This window comes from Polypterus senegalus, chromosome 18 (genome assembly GCF_016835505.1).
Source record: "Polypterus senegalus isolate Bchr_013 chromosome 18, ASM1683550v1, whole genome shotgun sequence".
Taxonomy (NCBI): domain Eukaryota; kingdom Metazoa; phylum Chordata; class Cladistia; order Polypteriformes; family Polypteridae; genus Polypterus; species Polypterus senegalus.
In genome coordinates, this window is record NC_053171.1 from 15,195,407 (window position 1) to 15,216,831 (window position 21,425).

Genomic DNA, 21,425 nt, shown 5'->3' on the forward strand with positions numbered 1-21,425 from the left:
ACAGCTACAAAGAGGTTACGCTGGCCTTCCAGGACTTGAGCTTGAGCCCCCTGTGGCCAGACCATCAGCTACGTCCCTCTTTGTGACACTTATTGGACTTTAGTGGGATTAGTACTTCCACCATCATCCTTTTTCTTTTTTCATTTAAAATTTCCTTCATTAGGCGGTGGTGGTAGTTTTTATACGCTAGCTGCTAGAGCGGAAAATGCAATGCATTTTATTAGTATATGTGACAAATGCCTTGGAAATGGGCGTGTTAAGAATTACACCCTTGTGTGACTGTGTCGCAAGTCACGTCCTACATAGTGTGTAGTGCACTTCCACTCTGTTCATTACATTACAATTAGATAAAGCTTCTGCTTTTAAATTTAAACTCCAGACCGAGGGTCCCAGTGGCTGCAGGTTTTCATTCTAACCCTTTTCTTAATTAGTGACCTTTTTTTTGCTGCTAATGAACTTCTTTTGAATAAATTTTAATTGACTTGTTTTTTTAAGATTTGTTCCTCTGAATTGCTTCATTTCTTTCCTTAAATGGCATCCAAACAGAAATGAAATGTGATGCGAGTGAGCCAATAGGAGACCACCTAAGTCAAAGCCTCAAACTCACATCAATTTCACTCCAAGCCGTGGCTTAATTAAATGCTGTGTGAGGGACAGCCGGGTCCCATGCCCGGCCGGGACGCCTCTGCCGCATACGACCCGGGGGAGCCATCATGGACATTGCAATACCTTCCCCGGGGCTCTTGGGGGCAGTCTCCCTGGCAGTGGATTCCTCCTCAATCTCCCCCGTGGCTCCATGGGACATGGAGTCCACCACAGCAGCCCGGTTGGGAGATGGGGTGGCCGCTAGGGGGTGCTACAGAGAACCAGCCACCACACTGGACGGTTTATCAGCCCCATCCGGAGGTGCAATTAAGACCAGCTGGTCAGGCACCTGGATCACTTCCGGGTGGGGTATAAAAGGGCCTGCCTCCCAGCAATCGAGGCCCGAATCGGGAGGAAGAGGACGAGGTTGCCTGGGAGGAGTGGTGGAGCAGGAAAGTGTTGGTTTGGTGGTAACTGTGTGTTTTGTGCTTGGACTGTGTTTGGGTTGTGTGGCACGGGGAAGGCGTGTCACACAGCTGAAGAAAAATAAAAGAGCCTTTGAGTGTGAACACGTGCCTCAGCGTGGTCGGGCGCTATATAGCGCCTTTATCACAGCTCTTTCTTGTCGTTCATTAAACCCGTTCTTTAATTCCATGGCTTGTTGCTGCTCATATTGTGCAATAGCAGACATTTCCAAAATGGTTGATTTTCTCTTTTCTGTTAAACTGTTTTGGGGGCCTGAGCAGATCAGCATTCCTGAGACCTTTGTTTGTCTTTATTTTCAGGTATTGTATGATGGACACCAGTTGTTTCGGCTCATTTTGTATCTCGGTGTTGTTTTGCTGCTAATTAAGGAAAAAGAAACAATGAAGGGGTCTGAGTCTTCAAGAGCAAGTCAATTAAAATGAATTCAAAAGAAGTTCATTAGGAGCAAAAACATGTCACTCATTAAGAAAAGGATCAGAATAAAAACCTGCAGCCACAGTGGTGCTCCAGGACCGGAGTTGGGGACCCCTGCTCTAGACCAGTAGTCCATGATTTATTATGAGTCAGTTAGTGGTAGAATATGTTCCTGCTTTGGTCTTCAAGACCACGGGAAGGTTGGTGAAGGTGCCACCTTCAGCTTCTTGAACATTAGCATAAGTCTAATGAGAACATGCCATTCAGCTCAACAAGCTTGTTCATCGTATTCGCTTAGACTGTCTAAAATAACATCAAGTCAACATCTGAGTGACTGTAAAGTCTGACTCTCCGCCACAGTACTTGGCCACTTAACTCCATATGTCTCTGGTTCTTTGTATGAAGAAAAACCTTCTAACATTTGTGTAAAATCTGCCCTTAGCAGGTTTCCAACTGTGTCATTGTGTTGGGAGCACCCATTACACAATGAACCACCTGGATTGGGACCCAAGTGCGGCGGGTGACACCTCAGCACCACACTGGAACTGTGTGAGGTTTTTTTTTTATGGTGGCTGGTGTGCCAGTCCTGCTACCAACCCCCAAGTTTTCCCTGTAAGTTGGAGGACTGGGGCCCTTAACCTGCAATTGCTTCAATTGCTTTGTGCTGCATATGACGTTCCTCCAACTTACAGGGAAAACTTGGGGGTTGGTGGCAGGGTTGGCACTGTTTTCTCATTGAAAAATGTATTTTACAGTAACAGCCTGTATCCTCCGTTCTAATTCCCTTTAGGACTTTGAACACTTCCTCCATGACATCTCTTAATCTTTGTTTTCTTAAACTGAAAAGGTTCAGGACTTTCACTCTCTCTCCTCTTAGCTGACAGAGAACACAAGTGCTTCAAGAAGACACTGGCCATATGCAACTGTTGTTCAAGGAGATGGTATAGACTACAGTACAGCCAATTTAATGTGTGGTCAGGGCACTGCTTTCTCAAGATGTATTAACCTTTCCGAGATAAACACAGTTCCTAGAGGCTTTACAGTGATTTGAACAGAGAGCCAGGAGTGACTGTGATGAATACAAGGTTTACGACAACATCTTTGCCCGTCACAGCATTTCACCATTTAGTCTGGCACAGGCTTTTTTGCAAAGTATACTAGAATTCAGTATGAAGCGTCTTATTTTGGAATTTACTTTTCCCATCTTAGGGTCATTTTTTGGGGTGGTTATAGCTTTCCCTGGCAGGGCAGGAACTGTCACTGGATGGGACACAAGTCCATTGCAGGGCAAAGCCATGAACAATCATCTGCATTGTTATGTAGTGCCTGGTGGTGAACACCACCTCGAGTTTTTGAAATCTAAACCTTCCCCTTCTGTCTGTCTGTGTATATGTCTGTCTGTCTTCTTAGCAGACTGGATCAAAGTGCTCTCAAATGCAAAACCATATCGTGAGTTATTTCTTTAACAGCCGTTTACAGGAAGATCATGTTACTCTTGTTGGGAATTTGCTTGTTCTCAGTTTACCTAGACACATGAGATTCATTGCCTTCCAATCTGTACATCGTCGCTTTAATATCCACTAGGGGGCAGGCAGTTGTCTCAATAGCAGCAGTACATTGCCTTCTGTTCAATTGAGCACTGCTGCAATATCCACTAGGTGGCAGTATTTGTCCATTCTCAGTTTACCTGAACTGTCTCGCTCTATTGCCTTCTGTTTTAGTGGTTCTCAAGTGTAGACCTCGGGGCCCACTGTGGCTTTTAAGTTTTTGCTTCAACCAGTTTTACAGTCATTAAATCATTTTACAATTAATTGATGTCACTTTTTAATTAGGCGATCTTTTTTTCTTATTTCTACATTCAGTAGAGTGCCATAGTGTAAGAATTAAATGTATCTATCATAAGACATTTAGAATGATTTAGCTTTAATTGTGTTCTGTATTTTTGTATTACTACAGGTAAAGCTGTTTTCTGGAGACTGCTTTCTTAATTGTATCCTGATAATGAAAATGTTGAGTGTAATAGGCACCAGGGCTGACCACATTAATTATTGAAAGGTTGTGGCCTTATCATACCCACTAGCGTGCTCATTCATAAAGAACTGCAAAAGTGGGTGGAAATCGTATTTCTGAATGAAGGCCAGGATAATAAATGCTGAATTATTCCCGTGTATAACTTGAATAAATACTTGCCACATTCTAATAAAAAATAATTCCAGTTTTGTAATTTCTGAATTGACACCAAAGCATAAAATCTATGAAATAGCAGCCTGCTTTATTAAAAGGCAGAAATCAGGTTGAGGCTTAAGAGCTGAATTAGAAACCACCGCTCTCTAGTCTGTTAGTTTGGTACATTAATATCCACTAGGGGGCGGCATTATCCCAAGTAAATTCTGTTAAATTATTCTTGTGAAGCGACGCTTACACTTAATAGTGAACAGTGTTATACAGGGTACTTCAAAAAACGTTAATGCATTGTTGTTTTCTTTTTTTACTTGTGTTTGTCATTGACTGACATGGCAACAAGACTGAAAGTCCTCCATCCACGCAACAACAAAGTCCATCTCCTTGCCAGTTCCATCGGATGCAAGAAAATTCTTATAAATCTTAACATTTTTTGACAGCACGTAGGGACGTTTAATTCTCTTTACACATCTTCAGTGGGCTGTTCGATGATTATATGTCCATCTTTAGAGGAGTCGGGGCATTAGTCTGGGCACAGGCAGTAGAAGGTGTCTTCAGCGTGTCTGCTATAACAGGCTTGTTTTTTTAAGACCTTGTCAGTCATTTTTATCTCTATGGCCATCCCTTTTCTTCCCAAAATATGCAATCAAATAAGAACACCAATCTGCCCTACCGTATATATAGAATACAATTCCTGCTGATCAACTCTGTACCTATTAGTAAATCTTTTTCTTATGCCAGTGCTACATCCACTACCAGTTTGATATACATTACTAAACAGAATGCTAATTATCAGTACATCTGTTTTTTTTCTGTTTCTACCCTAATTTAACAAGATTTATTTATGAGTTGGACTACAGTATATTGCTCTAAAGTAATTATATATGTAGCTAAGCTAAGGATAGTGTTTTAAAATCGGGCAGGCTTACAGATCCCAGTGCCACATGGATCCCCAGCTGCACTCAGTCCCCATATTACGTGACTACCAGTGGTATGTAACATTTATCTGTCTGATAAATTCATTTTATATTTTGCTTTTGTGCTCCTTTTTTGTCTAGTGCTGGCCCCGCAGTCAAATGCTTTTGTCACTGCCCTCCGAAAACTGCCCATCCTGCATGATGAAGTATATGCTCAGCAGACACGACTTTACGACTTCTGTGATGTCCCTGAAGCCACCTTGGTCTTGCCGTGAGTAAAGTCGACGCTGCTTTTTAAAAGCCAGTGTTTAGTTACACTAGAGTGTCTGTCATTCCATCAGTCAGTCATATCTGATTTTCACAGCACTATGGTAGACTTATTGGTGCTGATATCCAATAGCTCCATGGAGCAGGATAGAACTCAAATCCAAGTACATTTGTTCTTCAGACATCATGAGCACAATCAGCTTGTACTGACTTTCCTACACAAGATTAGCTTCCTTGATTAAGTGTTGATGTTTGCATAATTGTGGCCTGTGAATGGCTGCTAACCCTGAGTAGAGTAGTTTGTGCCTTGCCTCTGGCTCTCCTGCAACCTTTGATAAATGAAGTATCATAACATAACGGTCTCCATCCTGCTTAATCCACTTAACTGTCATAGTGGTGTGTTATATTAGGATTCAGTAGATTCATTATTGGTAGGCCTATTCCCACACACCCACACTGAGTGCTGCCTACATAGCCTACCATTCCTCTACGATGCAAAAAATGAAATCAAAACCAATGAAAAGCATGTATATCATGAATTAAATCTTGTTTTCCCTATTGTAAGAATTATTGACTTATCAAAAAATTTGTATTTATATTTTAACTTAGGGCGGCACAGTGGCGCAGTGGATAGTGTTGCTGCCTCGCAGTTAGGAGACCCGGGTTCGCTTCCCAGGTCCTCCCAGCTTGGAGTTTGCATCGGGAGCCCGGGATTCCCGGACATTTTTCATTCCCGAAACTGCTGGAATTCCTGGGTGAACAGGAACGGCCAAGCTCGCATATATAGCGTGTAAAAGTATAAAAATCGATCAAGAAATAACAGAGTTATAGTTGAAAATAATTAAGTGGCACGGTTTTTTGACCCACGGTGTAGTGTGTTGCTCATTAATTCATTCAACAACAGACCAGCAGCAGTCAGTCTCCTGGCTCCCACTAAGACTGAGCACAGTGGACTGGGAGGAGTCTGCACTCTGCAGCTCACGAATGCCAGGACGGGGCAGACTTCATTGACGTCTGTCAGAGAACAGCTTTGAACAGCAACTTGAAATTGCAATGCGTCAGTCTGTTGCATCCGCATTATCTGTGCAAGAAACTTGCCATCACAGAATGATGACAAGAAACTGGATGCATCAGTAAAAGCTGAAATGGCGGTGTTTCAGAGCAATGGCAAGCACAGGCGTTGTTTAGAACAAGTGTATCAGTGTCTGATGATTGTGCCGCCTACTTCAGTGGAGGCAGAGCGTGCTTTCTCAGCGGGTGGTGTACTCTGCACAAAGGTGCGCTCTCACCTGGACGACCGCACGCTGGACACGTGCTTTCTACGCTCTTATTACCGCAACTAACTAGATACATGTACTTATATGACAGCATGAACTGCTTGTAGATAAGGTTAGTCTTTCACTGGTGTCAACATATTGAAGTAGTTTTATTAAAAATAAGTGTCGGTCGTTCTAAAACCGTTCACATGTGCGACGCCCGTGCAATATATCTTACCCCGGGAGCCTGGGATTCCCGAATTCCCTGAATGGATAAACCTGTCCGGGAATGGATTCCCTAGTTTGCATGCTCTCTCCGTGTCTTCATGGGTTTCCTCCGGGTCTCCTCCCGCAGTCCAAAGACATGCATGTTAGGTGCATTGGCGATCCTAAATTGTCCCTAGTGTGTGCTTGGTGTGTGTGTGTGTGTGCCCTGTGGTTGGCTGGCGCCCTGCCCAGGGTTTGTTTCCTGCCTTGTGCCCTGTGTTGGCTGGAATTGGCTCCAGCTGACCCCTGTGACCCTTTAGTTAGGATATTGGATAATGGATGGATGGATATTTTAGCTTACTTTAAGAAATCTTCTTCAGTAACTTTTGCTTACCCCATTGGCACATATTTTTTACTAATTAAAAGCAAAACAACTCCCTTTTAAAGTATTTTTTGCCTGCTTTTTGTATATACATTTTTGCAGTGTAGTGCTTCTGGTAGAGACTCACAAACTAAGATGAGAACATGCCGAATGGGTGTCTCCAAAACAGAGGAGGCTAGTGTGCCTTTTCCTTAACTGTCTGTTTTATGGTGGGAAAGTCTTTAGGGGACACCTCTCTTTAAAACACAGATCCCTTCTGTCATATGTGCAGAGGATTTTCCTGTAAGCCCAATATGATGCACCTTTATTGCTGTTCTTGTTTTCCCAGTCTTAAACTTCGCAACCTTTAGGAATATGTAGTTTACAGTGGCAATGCACTTGTACCCAGGACTGCGGACCACTAGCTTTGGTCAGTAGCAGTTCTCTTCCACACTTTACCCAGGTATGACTGGCACTGGAGCTTATTTCTTAGGAACATTCTCTTTCTCACAAACATCGATTGACTTAGCTGAGAAAAGAGCTTTCCAGCATCCCAGCTGTAGAACAGAGTAAAATATGTAAGCAGGAAAATGGGCTGAAAATGTTCTTAATATTCAAAATAGCTGCTACAATAAACAATAGCAAATTGAAAGTGGCAATTCACACCATACAACCTGTCAGTGTTAGATGTTCATGTTCTCATGCAGCACTTAATCTTGTACTTATTTGAAACATTCTCTATACAATCGAAAAATCCTGCCTGTCCCATCCCCTGGGCTTCCTTCCTAGGATGGACACATGTGTCTAAAGTGAATTGTTGGCTTTGCTTTTCATTCTGGAACTCCAAAGCTCTCATCTCCAAAAGGAGCTCATTAAATTCATCTTTCTGACATCACAGATAAAAGTATTGAAATGTGCTTTGCACTCAGAAATGCCGCTTGTAAAAATTATGTCAGAAGGACGACACACTTGGAAGCAGGGTTTCAAAGAGCTTTTGTGAAACAACATCAGAGGCATAACGTTCTCAGAAGCACTTCTGAAGCCAGTGAGAAATGGCTGTATAAGCTCGCATGAAGAGGTGGGAGGCATGGGGTAGCGGGGGGTGTGAAGTGTTCAGGTTGTACTAAAATGCATTTAGAGCAAGAGTTCCCAAAATGGTGGATATCGACCCCCTGGGGTCGATTTGAAGTTTCTAGGGGTCGATAGTTTCAGTAAAAAAATTTGATGGTCGACGACAGCCAAAAATAGACCCCCTTACTATTGCTGTTTGTTTGTTACTTCAAAATACCTATGATTCCAATAGGTACCTAATTAAGAAATAAAATAATTCAAATAAACACTTTTTTGATTAAAAACACATTACATACCAAACTTAAGAAAGAAAAAGGTAAAATTTGTCATTAAAAGAGTCACACGTAAGAATGCATGAAAATACATGTAGCACAAACATGTCTGTGCATTGTCTTATCGAACGTATCAAAGCAAGTGCGGACATGAGAAACCGTTGCATGTCCGCACTTGCTCGCGGTGGGACGAGACGACGGATATTCGATACTAGCAGAATCGATCAGTCTTGTACGGTCATGCTTTCATAAAACACTATAAATTGCTTCGTTTGATGTGACTTGTACTTATTTGTGATTTGAACTCTGAATATAATTATTTATTGAGGAGCAGTACTATGAATAAGAAAATCAGAGGACACAGTTTATTTATTCGAGTTTGAACAAACATCTTCTGTTTCAAGTAAGTACATAGTTTGTTTTTTTTTTATCACAGGGGCTGTCGAAATTGATTGTTGTTAAAACTTTTTATTTCTTCAGATAATAATATGATTGAACCAAAAAAGAAATGCAAACAGTACAGCTTTGACTATTTGTACTTATTTTGAATTTACATATTTATTTCATAAATGTCAAAAATGTAAAAAAACTCGTTTTTTTTTTTTTTAATTTTCGTTAGTGCAGGTTTCGATATTAAATGTTGCACAAGATAATGCCATATTTCGTAGTCCTTTTATCTTTTTCAATCATTAATTACAAGTGATTCAAATGAAAAGTTTGATATCTAGTGAAATATTTAATATCGAGTACTGTACAAATGTATTAATTTGAGTAAGTAAAGTAAATGACTAGGGGGTCGACGGTTTTGAAAGTTTTTGGTAAAGGGGTCTGCGGCCGAAAAAAGTTTGGGAACTCTTGGTTTAGAGTAACAGCTTGACTTATCAGTGAAAACATGCATTCCATAAAACTCTAGTCTTATTACACTTTGTACTTGGGTTCACAGGTGAATTAAGTAACTTTCAGAAGGCATTTGATGAGATGCCACATGAGAGGTTGGGCATCAAACTAAAAGAAGTGGGAGTTCAGGGTGACACACAGGAAGCAGAGGGTGATGGTGTGAGGAACCTCATCAGAGCTGGCTGATGTTAAGAGTGATGTCCAGCAGGGGGCAGTGCTGGGGCCACTGCATTTTTTAATATATATTAATGATTTAGATAGGAATATAAATAACAAGCTGGTTAAATTCGCAGATAATACCAAGCTAGGTGGATGGGCTGAAAATCGAGAATCTGTTAAATCATCATAGAAGAACTTGGGCAGATTTCTGTCAGATGGAATTTAATGTCAGTAAATGTAAAGTATTACATGTAGGAAGTAAAAATGTGAGGTTTCAATATAAAATGGGAGGTCTTAAAATCAAAAGTATCGAAGTATTTAGAAGTCATAGTGGACTCGGCACTATCAACTGGTAGTCAGTGTTCAGAAGCCATGAAGAAGGCTAACAGAATGTCAGGTTATATAGCGCCTTGACGTGTGGAGTACAAGTCACAGGAGGTTCTGCTCAAGCTTACTGATGCACTGGTGAGGCCTCATATGAAGTACTCTGTGCAGTTTTGTTCCACATGCTTCATAAAAGACATAGAAGCACTAGGAAAAAGCCCAGAGAAGAGCGACTAGGCTGATTCCAGGGTTACAGGGGATGAATTATGACTAAAGGTTAAAAGAGCTGAGCCTTTACAATTCAAGCAAAAGAACATTAGGTTTAAAATTATGAACGGAATTAGCACAGTGGATCGAGACGGTGACTTTTAAATGAGTTCATCAAGAACACAGTTGGGAACTTGTTCATGGTAAATTTCGCCCAAACATTAGGAAGTTTTTCTTCACACAGAGAACCATAAACACTTGGATTAAGTGACCAAATAGTGTGATAGACAGGAGGACTTTAGGGACCTTAACAACTCGACTTGATGTTATTTTAGAAGAATTAAGTGGGTAGGACTGGTCAGCTTTGCTGGGCTGACTGGCCTGTTCTCGTCCAGACTTCTAATGTTGTAATTTTTACTCTCAGCAGATTGCTTCCTTAAACAGTTCTCTCCATTTAAAAACATTGTATAGACGATTATAACAAAATTCCGTATTTTAGAAATATAAAGCAACAAAGCAAGTTTCAGAAAATTTTTTTGCAGTTCTTACCTCAGTTAACTTCTCTAACCTACTGAGTATAAATTTAAGTCCTCATTTCACTGTCATTTGCCAGTGGCCCGTTACTCCTTTCCGCAGCTGCTCACCTTTGGAGGTGTCCCTTCAGAATATAAAGCAAAGCAACATTTGTTAGTAATAAAAAATAATCGAATGATACCAAAATCAGGATATAAAGCCTTAATGAGAATACACAGTGATCAAAGAAAAAATATATTTTCAGAAGGATATGAAAGCAAAAGAGTAGCACCAAATGATCAGTCTGTGCGAGGAACAAACAGAACATCTTCTGGTGGCTTGTCTTGATTCAGAAGTTAGGCTGATAAATGGATGGTGTCTCCTAAAGTCCTGATGTAAAGGCTTCTCAGCCCTGGGCCATTTGTCCTTTATGCCATGTTTTCCACGTGGGGACTGGAGCCCATGATGTCACTTGTTGATTATTGGCTGGTCACTCTGATGAATGTCTTGCCTCAAAAGTTTAGAGTATGTGTCAAAAGTGCTTTGCTCTATTGCATCCTGTTCCATAGAGATAGATGGATAGATGCATCCCACCAGGCATCTGATTTAAAATCTACTTTAATCAAAATACAATAAAAAAAAATCCTGTAGCCATTGCATTGCATTTACCAAGTTTGAGTAAAAGATCAGATTTTTCAACAGAAGTTCACGGTTTAATCACAGATCACTGAAGCTTATTTGATCAGCTTGTAGCATAAAGCAGCTCACTGTAGTTTTAAACAAAATACAACCCTTTGCAACTGGATTTTGGACATTCCTAACCAGAAGGCAAACCTCTGTGACTTCAGCTTACTTCTTGGAGTGACAACCACCTACAGTATAAACTGAAGTGAACACAACACATTTCAGATCTTGTCAAGAAGGCTTACTGGTGTCTCTACTTGCTTAGACATCTGAGTTCAGTTTGCTTTTCTCTCTTCTCTGTCCTCATGAACTTCTAGGTTCACAGAGGAGTCCGTCCTCACCGGTTGCATCACATCTTGGTATGATACCCGCTCAGCTCAAGAGTGTAAATCCTTGCCGAGAGTGGTGGAGGCAGCACAGAATATGAGTGGCACCCAGCTCCCCTTTCTTTAGGACATGTGCAGCGCTCACTGCTTTAGAATATCCAACCGCTATCCTGCACAGCCATATTTCTCTCACATTCCTTGTTTTTGGCGCCATTAGCATTTGCACCAGTAAATTTAGGGATAATTTCTATCTGCAAGTCGTATGTTTCCTATACAGTCAATCATAAGAATTCAAATATTTTGTTTATATTTATGTATGTACAGTGTACACAGTATTTGGATATATAAATAGATATTTTGTATCCCAAAGGGGAAAATAAACTTTACAGATGCTCAAGAAAAATATAAATATAATTTACACATATACAATATATACAGTATATTGCAAATTATGCATTTTTTAAAATTTATTTAATTTTTGTATTGTATTTTTGTCAACTGCTCTGAGGAGAAATGCAAGTAAGAATCCCATTTCATTGTGTACCCATAACAATAGACATGGCTTGGCTTGACCCATCTTGACTACACCAAGTGCAAGGCAGGAACCAAAGGACTCCAGTCCATTTTGGAGGTCACGCATGTATATACTTGGGCTCATTCTTACATAGAGCCAATCTTAAATCTCCAGTTAACCAAAGCGGTATGTGTTTAGGGATGTAGAACTTGAAGCAGAGTATACGGAGGTCCATTCGGACCTGCAGAGATTGTGCAAACTCCACACTGATGACTGTACAGGATATTGGATCAGAAAGGCACCAGCTCTAAGCACTGCACCACCAATATATATATATATATATATATATATATATATATATATATATAGGATATATATATATATATATATATATATATATATATATATATATATATACTAATAAAAGGCAAAGACCTCACTGACTCACTTATCACTAATTCTCCAACTTCCCGTGTAGGTAGAAGGCTGAAATTTGACAGGCTCATTCCTTACAGGTTACTTAGAAAAGTTAAGCAGGTTTCATTTTAAAATTCTACACGTAACGGTCATAACTGAATCCTACTTACTTACATATATACGTCCATAGCCTGCAGCTTGGTCACCGTGTCAGGTGGCGTTGCGTCCCCCATCCCCATGCCTCCCACATAATTGGCTGCCTGCCTATATAAGGCCGTCTGTCGCTCCAGTCTCTACATTCCCTTCCTTTCTTTGCCACGGTATTTATGTCTCCCTGCTGATAACTACAGCCTTTTTATCTAATCCACGGCTTCTCTGCTATTTTATTGTTTTTTTATTGTGAATATAGTTATTGTGTAGGTATTTTAGACTTACTTTACATTGTTCAGGTACCCATTTCCTTTATCATTCCAACTGTACCCCCATTACCATGTCTATCGAGGTGATCACCATCGATCAAACAACTGTCACTTACCGAGTGGTTTCCATGCCCAGAGATGGCACCTACCTTTTCCATTCTCTTTGTTACATATTTCACGGCCATATCAGGCTCACTCTTGATATCCGGAGGAACATTGTGTCTTATGTATTGAATGACTGGGACAGGTTCAAGGTGTGGACTGATGACGGTACAGGAGATAATTAGACTACACAGGAGCACTAGAAGAGTGAAATGCTTAAGCCCTTCACCTATGGATCTGCATATGAGTTGATGGCTGCTGCTTAATTGTTCGGGTGTTGCTTTCAAGTGTACCGAAATGGCCAAATATTTTACACCTTTGGACAACCGCCAATGCCTCTTAAACATCTTAGATTCACAGGTGACGATTTTTCTTTAAAACAAAACATAGCAGGCAAAAAGTGAAAAAGCATAATCCATTTGTACAGAGGTAAGAAATAAAGGTTAAGTCGAGGAAAGAAACTTCTGCAATCACAGGTTGAAATTATTCAGTTAACTGTCACATTTAGGACTTCATCCCTGTGGTCTTCTACTCTGCGGTTGCTGTCCTTGGTGCTGATGTCCAACTGAATAGAGCAGGGCATGTTGATATTTGATATTTCTAATTAACTCAATATATACGTATATGAAAGCGAAGGTCTTACACAGTGACCGAGTTATATTCTACAATGATTTATGTAATACTGGACATGTGCCATGCATAGCCAGAACATGTGAAGATAACGTGACAGCATGTAACTACACATTATTCAAACACAAGGAATTATTTTAATATCAGAAGTAGTGCATCCCAAAAGGGATATATATATACACATTGTGGCAGTAGGGGGCGCTAGTGCTCCCTTGAACCCCCAGGTATAACTCCAGACACCAGGTAAAAGGCCAAGACTTTTTATTTTCTTTCACAGTGCACCAAGCACCCTCCACACTACTCATATATTAAATACAATAAACAATACTCTTTTAAACCCTCCTCCTCGCCCAGACACTTGCTCCTCTACCTCCCAGCTCAGCTCAGTGTCTGGACTGAGGCACCGTCCTTTTATAGCCCCTGACCCGGAGGTGTTCCTGTCCCAGCAGTCCACAGTTCCTTATTCCTTCCGGGTCAGGGCAATCAGTCTTTTATTTCACCCCGGGAGCACGCCATTCCTTCCCGTCACGTGACCGTCACGTACTCCCGGGTCATAAGGCACAACAGAGCCCATAAGTTCCCCCACAGCAACTCCTGGTGGTCCCCAAGGTATCCAGCAGGGCTGTGTATAAACACTATAGAGTCCATAAGGCCCTGCTGGACCTCGGGGCACGATCCTGCTGTCAGGAGAGCTCCTCCTGGCGGCCTGGGGGTAAGGACCGGCATAGGAAGCCGGCAGTCCTCCACAACATATATATATATATATATATATATATATATATATATATATATATATATATATATATATATATATAAACTAGTTGGCATTGAGGCAGAATAGTTGGTGCAACGACAACTTCAATTACCAGTTTGAATCCCTGCCATTAATGATGTGTGTAACTTAGTGTATTTTTACTTATATTTATTTATTTTTGTTTTCACCTCTAAATAGGTGTGCTTTTATAGTGGGTAGCACTGCTGCCTCAATGACCCAACATCTTAGCTCTGTTTCACTTTCCTAGCCATTGTATGTACTGTATATGTGTAGTTATATGTGACCTTTTCCTTGAATATTCTGTTTTTCCTCCCACATTCTCAAGGTTTGGTTTGGTTTCATTAATTGATGATTATACATTAGCTACTGCATGTGTGCTTGATTGGCTTGACAACCTTGCCAGTGCTGTGTTTTACACCCAGTTCTGCCAGGGTAGTTTTAACCTCCATGTAATCATCTAATGCAATTAATGGATTCAGAGAATGTTGAACCTAATTGTGGAAGAGTTAGAATCCATTTTTGATGATGTACCTGTCAGTCTTGTCCACACTTCTCATGACTCATTCTCCTAATCCCAATTCTACAATTCCATAACAGTAGTTGTTGTTTTTATTACTTTATTGAAAGACTTCATAATACATTGTGCTACAATAAAGGCGAACAAGTGAAGTGTCTTTCCTTCACTTTTTTGTTGTAAAACTACAGCTCAAAGAATGACGCAAAACAGATACGGTCATCCTATTAAACTCCAGTTATGAGGTTAGATGGTTGTCATCACCGGGATAGGTAACCCGTTTACAACACAAAAAGAACACAAGAAAACACCTCATCAAGAATAGGCCACTACATCCAATGTAGTCTGTCAAATGCTGTTTACTCAACATTACATAAATATTAGTTAAAGATTTGAAAGTACAAAACAAATATTTGTTATTTAGCCATCTTTGTAATAAATGTTTGTACCACTTGGGAGGGAAACATATGGTATCAGCTGGAATCTTGTCATGTCTCACTGATCACTCAACATGTAAAAAAAAAGCACTATCTCCACCTCAGTCTAGCAAAGACGATGATCCTTGTTATCCCAGCCACCTCATTTATTCAACACTCTCGTCTCTGTTTAGCACAGCTCATTGGTGCTATAATCTGTTAACTAAGTATACAACCTTGGGCTGATGATCAATGACCAGCTATTCTACACTGACCAACTGTCTGTCATTCATGCAAAATCATTCTATAAAGTTGTCACAATATTGATCATATCTGACAGATTATGCAGCACAACTACATCTCCAGGCTTTGGTCTTTTTACTTTTTACTGGCTTTTATTTGTCTTCCCATGTATTGTTTCAAGTATGGATATTAAAATTATTTCATGATGTATGTACATCTCACGTTTAACCACTCTTCTGACCTGATCTGTCCATTACAGTATTACGAATGGATGCTCAGTGCCCAAGTTGATGTTGTTAATTCAGGTGACCTGCTGAGCTTAACTGGTATATCTTTGGGTGGTAGAGGAACGGGAATGGGGAGAAGTCAGTGGGCAGGTGGAGAATCCAACCAGACTTCATTGAGAGTGCCAACCGCTGCACCCTAATATCACTCCATTTCAAACATGATTTCACTTACCGTATATACTTGCAGATAAGTCGGGACTTGATTTTACCGTATAGTTTCCGGTATTTTATAATGTCGGTTGTATAAGTCGAATGCGGAAAACTCACGCTGTTAGTCCAAGCGATTTATGATATGCTAACGCCCACCTGAGAGAGTAACCACGGAGCAAACGGCCTTTTTATTCTGTGTGGGTGCAGCAATGTTGTGTGTTGCATGTGTTCCTCACCTCTCTCTCTATTTTGACCACACAGAAATGCCAGAACTGTTCCGAAACGACTTTTGTATTTGTTGTATCTCACCCCCTCATACACCTTTATCGTAAGAGCATCCCTTATCTACGATGGAGCGTTTGATCAGAAGACAATATGAAGCTGGTTTTAAATTGAACGTCGTTGAAGCAGTGAAAGAAATTGGTAACTGCGCTGCTGCATCAAAATTCGATGTGTCTGAGAAACTGATGAGAGATTCGAGGAAGCAAGAAGATCTAAAAAAAATGTAAAAAATAATAGGGGTCACATTTTTGAATGGGAGTCGGGATCTGATTTTATGATCGATTATTTGGGTTTCAAGACCCAACTTATACGCAAGTATATACGGTAATCCTTTTTTTACTGGTCTCTTTAATGGTTTCTATCTTGGTGGCATGAAAGCTCACTGACTGGCACTGCTGCTTCACAGATTAACCCAATTTGGGTCAGTGCTTATTTGAAGATTGCATGCAATTGGGTCTTCTACTGGATGTTACCCTGTCCAGAAATGGCTCCTACCTTGCACTTTATGCTCTCCAGTTAAGCTTCATTTTGTAAATTTGACTATACGGCTTAAGAAGATTTATAAGTGATTCCTGGGGGGCACAGTAATTAGGGCTGCTGCGTCACGGCTGTATATCCCCAAGTTCAGTCTCTGGCTAGTCCCCTGTCCGTGTGGAGGCTTCATTCAATTCAGTTTCTTTTCAGCACTGTTTACCAAGTGCAGACTCGGAGCGATTTCTGTGTAAAGCATGAACAGTAAATTACTAAACCGCATTTCTATAGATAAACACACAAATTATTTTGGATGTTGTTCCAGTGCCTGTCTAGGTTTAGTGTGGAGCTCAACATTTGCCACATATGAATGACTGTGAGCATGTTTGTGCCCTGTAATGAACTGTCAGCTCGCCCACCATTGATTTCTGCTTTGTTGTGGGTGTTTCTGGAATAGACATCAGCTCCCTTTGATCTCATATTGGGACCAAGCAAATTAACTGAAAGAATACATAATTGTTTAAACAATTGTGAATTAAATCTTTCTGTGTGACAAACGAATAGGGTGACACACTTGCATGGAACCCATTCACCCCACATTGAAGGAAGCGCCAATGTGGACCTTCTAATCTTCACTCACCTTTTTTCTTTTTGAAGTTCTTAATTTACTGAAGCTTATCCCAAACCACCACTTTGAGCAACTCCAATTTATTTTGGGGAGGGGAGGAAAAGTGCATATGGACCCTCTCATCTGGGGGGGACAGAACCCGTTGCGTTTCCTTCTAAGAGGAGCTGCGGCATGCAGATATCCCCTTCTGTAACTGCCTAATGAAGCACTGCCGGCAAGACTGCAAGGTAAATAAATAATTGGTAATTTGAATAGTATTTGCCATCCCCGCCTTTACATTCAACCCCTGCCCTGAGATTATCAACAACATATGCTGGAGGATAGTCGGCTAATTAGCGGCGTGTCGGCAGGCTTTTCTGGCTGTTTTTTTTTTTTTGGCTGTTGGGGGTGGTTGAGGACCCCTGCTGTTCTATTCACTCCCTAAAAAGATGGTTTGTCTTTTTCCATGTTTGTGTGCTGTAGTATGTTAATGAGGTACTGCGTTTTTTTTTTTTTTCTTCTTTTTAATATATAAAGAAGAGATTAAGTGGTCATGGGAGGGTGGAGGGAAATCTTTTCACAGCTGCTTAACTGTTTGCACCATGATTAGCCCTATGCTGCCATAGCGGTATACATCAAACGGTAATGCCACTTCGAGGATCTCATGAATATGTATCAGGGGTCTTGGGGATGAGCCGATTTGGAACAAGGGGTTCACCACCTCCATAAGCAAAGAAAGACAACAAACAAATGCTTTTTCACCCCGCCTGGTCCGATGAGCTGGATTATTCTGGAAATGCCAGAATACAATAATTGTGCCCTCTGTACACCCTGCTTTACCCCAAATATGCATGATCTGTAGCCTTAGGAAACACCAACCCCATCGCAGGCTAGCAGCCTGCTTTATTCACTTATTTTTCTTAGATGTTCATTAAAAGCCATTGTTCTATTCCAAAAAATGAAAAATTAATGGCAGTCTTTATCCTGATCTTCAAATGCAAGTCTTCTCTCACAAACTTGATGTGGGTTAAGAGCAAATGTGACACAAAATTTTGAAATAAAAACCCTTATTAAAACACAGCACACTAAATGGATTGATAGGTTTTTGCTGTCAGAAATGTTCATACTCTATTAACTCTAGCTAATATGCAAGGATGTATGTATCTGCATTGTCTTGAAGAAGTATTCAGCCTCCAACCCTCTCTCAGATAATGAATTTTTTGACTGGGAATTTTTGATTTTCAATCATTTTTTTTGAGTGATTCCCACAAAGGAAAAAAAAATTTAATTGATTTAAAAAAAAATATAATTCCAAAAGTGAAGTGACAACCGTCTGTCAAGATTCATGCCCCTCTTTAGTGCTTGTTTGAGCCAACTCCCGCAGCTATTAGAGCAAGTTGGCTTTTTGGAGAAGTCTCTATTAATTTTGAATTTCATAATGGAGTATGATTTGATTTGCCCATTACTCTAAAAAAAAAAAAACTGTGCCAAAGTTAATTGGGCAGCAGTGGTGGACAGAAGTGTTTAGGTATCACCACAAATAAGGTCAGGACTCTCACTGGGCCAGTCAAGGACCTGCGTTTTCTTCATTTTAGGGTCACTCCATTGTTGCTGTGGCAGTGTGATGTGGGTCTTTGTCCTCTTGAAACACAAACTTCCTCCCCAGCTTAAGCTTTCTGCTAGTGGGGGAGCAGGTTGTCCTTCAGGGTCTGTCTGTATTGTGTGGCCTTCGCTTTCCCATCAGTCCTGAGCAGATTGCCAGACCCTGCTGCTGAAAGGCATCTCCACCACATGATGCTACCACCAGTAGGAATGGTGTCACCTGGCTGATGTGCAGTGTTAGATCACATGACTTTCTGCCGCATCTTTTACGGTGTCTGACTTTTAGTAAGTTCTTTATGTTATGTTTTTCCTTTTTTTCATACAGTTTGCCTTTTTCCCTTTTGTGCAATGCCTTGGAGACTGTTGAGCAGATAACATCCTCTTCAGTGGCAGTTTTACTTGTACAACTCAGTCAGAGTGACAATTGGCATCAGAGGAGCCTCTCCGAGAAGTGCCATTCTTGAGTGGCGGCCTGACCCAGGCAGTTTGGCTGTAGTTTCATATTTTTGAATTTCATTTTGATGGGCTGCACTGAACTCCAGAGTCCGTTTAGTGCCTTTGAGATGGTCTGATATGCTCCTCCATATCTGCACTTCTTTATCATTATATACCTGAAGTGGGGAATATAGGGAAAATATTCTGATAAGTTTAAATGACCAACCCTTTGAGTTTTCATTGGAATCCTCACTGAAAATGATCTGACCACTTTTGAAGTGATGCCAGTTGGTGTCAGGATGTGAGGACACGGCCACAATAATTTAGAGTGAAATCTCTTAAGTCTGTATGAAACTTTGTACAGTGCTGTAAAGGTCTGGATGTGTGTCGATATTATGCACAATTACTTCAATGGAGAGAGAACCTTAGGTTTCATGTATGTGTAAAACACAATCTCAGTTAGTCTCTGCGGTGGGCTGGCGCCCTGCCCATAGTGTGTTCCTGCCTTGCGCCCTGTGCTGGCTGGGATTGGCTCCAGCAGACCCACCCGTGACCCTGTGTTAGGATATAGCGGGTTGGACAAAGACTGATTGTTAGTCTGTTTGTTGTTTAGGCACAGCTTTGACGTTCATATTTCACCCTTGAAATTTGGCACAGCAGAATTTCCCAGATTTTTGTCATTTAATTACAGCTCTTCTACCACCCAGGGGTACCAATAGATGGCTCGGCGATGGCAGAAGTGGCAAAAAATACTTCACTGTGATCCGTTAATGATAAAAAAAAAGACTCACTTGCCTTTCAAGCCTTTCACTACATTTAACTTTTTTTCTGTTACTAATTTTGCTATGATCTCGAACTGCCCAGGCAGGACCATATTGTCTTCAGAGTTATTGATTGAAATTTGGGCTTTTTTTGTACCAGAAGGTAAACCAAGTAACAGATGTGAAGTCTGGTAATGTATAATTTGTAATTACTTTTTTTACCTTTCTACTTTTCAACTTACTTTCTTGGGCAATGTTGCATAACTCAGCTAATTTATATAGGGGAAATTATTGTGAAAATATCAAAAATTCGTTTTTCAATGAATTAACACGTTAGGTGTGCCTGAACAAAATTTGATCATGTTTGGAGCAATATATATGTGTCAGAATGTTTGTCTGTGTACATGATAACTCAAGATAAAAAAAAAACAAAATATTGAGAAAAACACACCCATAGATTTAGCATTATTTTTGTACATTTATGCCCAACGTGAAGCACAAATGGTAAAGACCACGTTCATTCCACATAATACAATATTTGCCTGCTGCTTTTTGTCATAATAAAATAGGTTTATGTAGGAAAAGCCATGTTATGAACATATTGTTATGTGAAATGCCGATTTGGTGCTGACTGAAAACAACCCTACATGGGATGGCAATCCATGGAGTTTTGTTTCACTTCAACATAAATGGAAGTAGTAAGGACGTACCCATCCATTGTCTGAATTCTGTTATTCCATTGCTATTGTAATAAGGATCCTGCTTGTTGTAGAGTAGATACCTGTACCAGCTTGCAATGTGCTAATTCAAGCTTTATAACACACTGGTGAGGCCTCATCTGGAGTCCTGGGTGCAGTTTTGGTCTCTAGGCTACAAAAAGGACAAAGCAGCACAAAAGAAGGTCCAGAGAAGAGCAACTAGGCTGATTCCAGGGCTACAGGGGATGAGTTATGAGGAAAGATGAAAAGAGCTGAGCCTTTAGAGTTTAAGATAAAGAATATTAAGTGTAGACCTGACTGAAGGTGTTTAAAATTATGAAGGGAATTAGTGCAGTGGATCGAGACGGTGACTTTAAAATGAGTTCATCAAGAACACGGGGACACAGTTGGAAGCTTGTGAAGGGGAAATTTCCCACAAACATTAGGAGGTTTTTCTTTACACAAACATCGATAGACACTCAGAATAAGTGACCAAGTAGTGTGGCAGACAGTAAGACTTTAGGGAGTTTCAAAACTCGACTTGATGTTTTTTTGGAAGAAATAAGTGGATAGGACTGGCAAGCTTTGTTGGGCTGAATGGCCTGTTCTCATCCAGAGTGTTCTGATGTTCTAATTTAGACTGTCTAGTCAACCTAAATGTGAGCAGAAATGGGAATACCACATGAAAGACAACAAGGTTGTAAAAACACTACACAGATGATGGCTGGGCTGGGATTCAGTCCTAGGTTCTTATAGCAGCACCTCCTGGGGTGCAGTGGTTTTCATGTTTTATACTGAGATTGCCAAGTTGATGTATATTTACATTTTACCTGAGAACCTGTCGCAGTGCTCTATGAAGCTGGACAGTGGAACAAAATACAAAGTTGACTCCAGATATCATGTTAATCAATACACTATGTAGTGATTAAAGAAAAATATTCTATCACAGTTTGCTTGTGATTTCTTATATGAAGT

The 21,425-nt window shown here is 40.5% G+C and overlaps 1 protein-coding gene across 1 annotated transcript in view; it reads left to right on the forward strand.

The window, feature by feature from the left end:
- aspg (asparaginase homolog (S. cerevisiae)) overlaps window positions 1-21,425 on the forward strand; it is a 152,059-nt gene that overhangs the window by 36,955 nt on the left and 93,679 nt on the right. Inside the window, exon 3 of the mRNA XM_039741427.1 lies at window positions 4,725-4,854. Within this exon, the coding sequence (XP_039597361.1) occupies window positions 4,725-4,854 (130 nt within the window). The remainder of the gene's footprint in view (window positions 1-4,724; window positions 4,855-21,425) is intronic.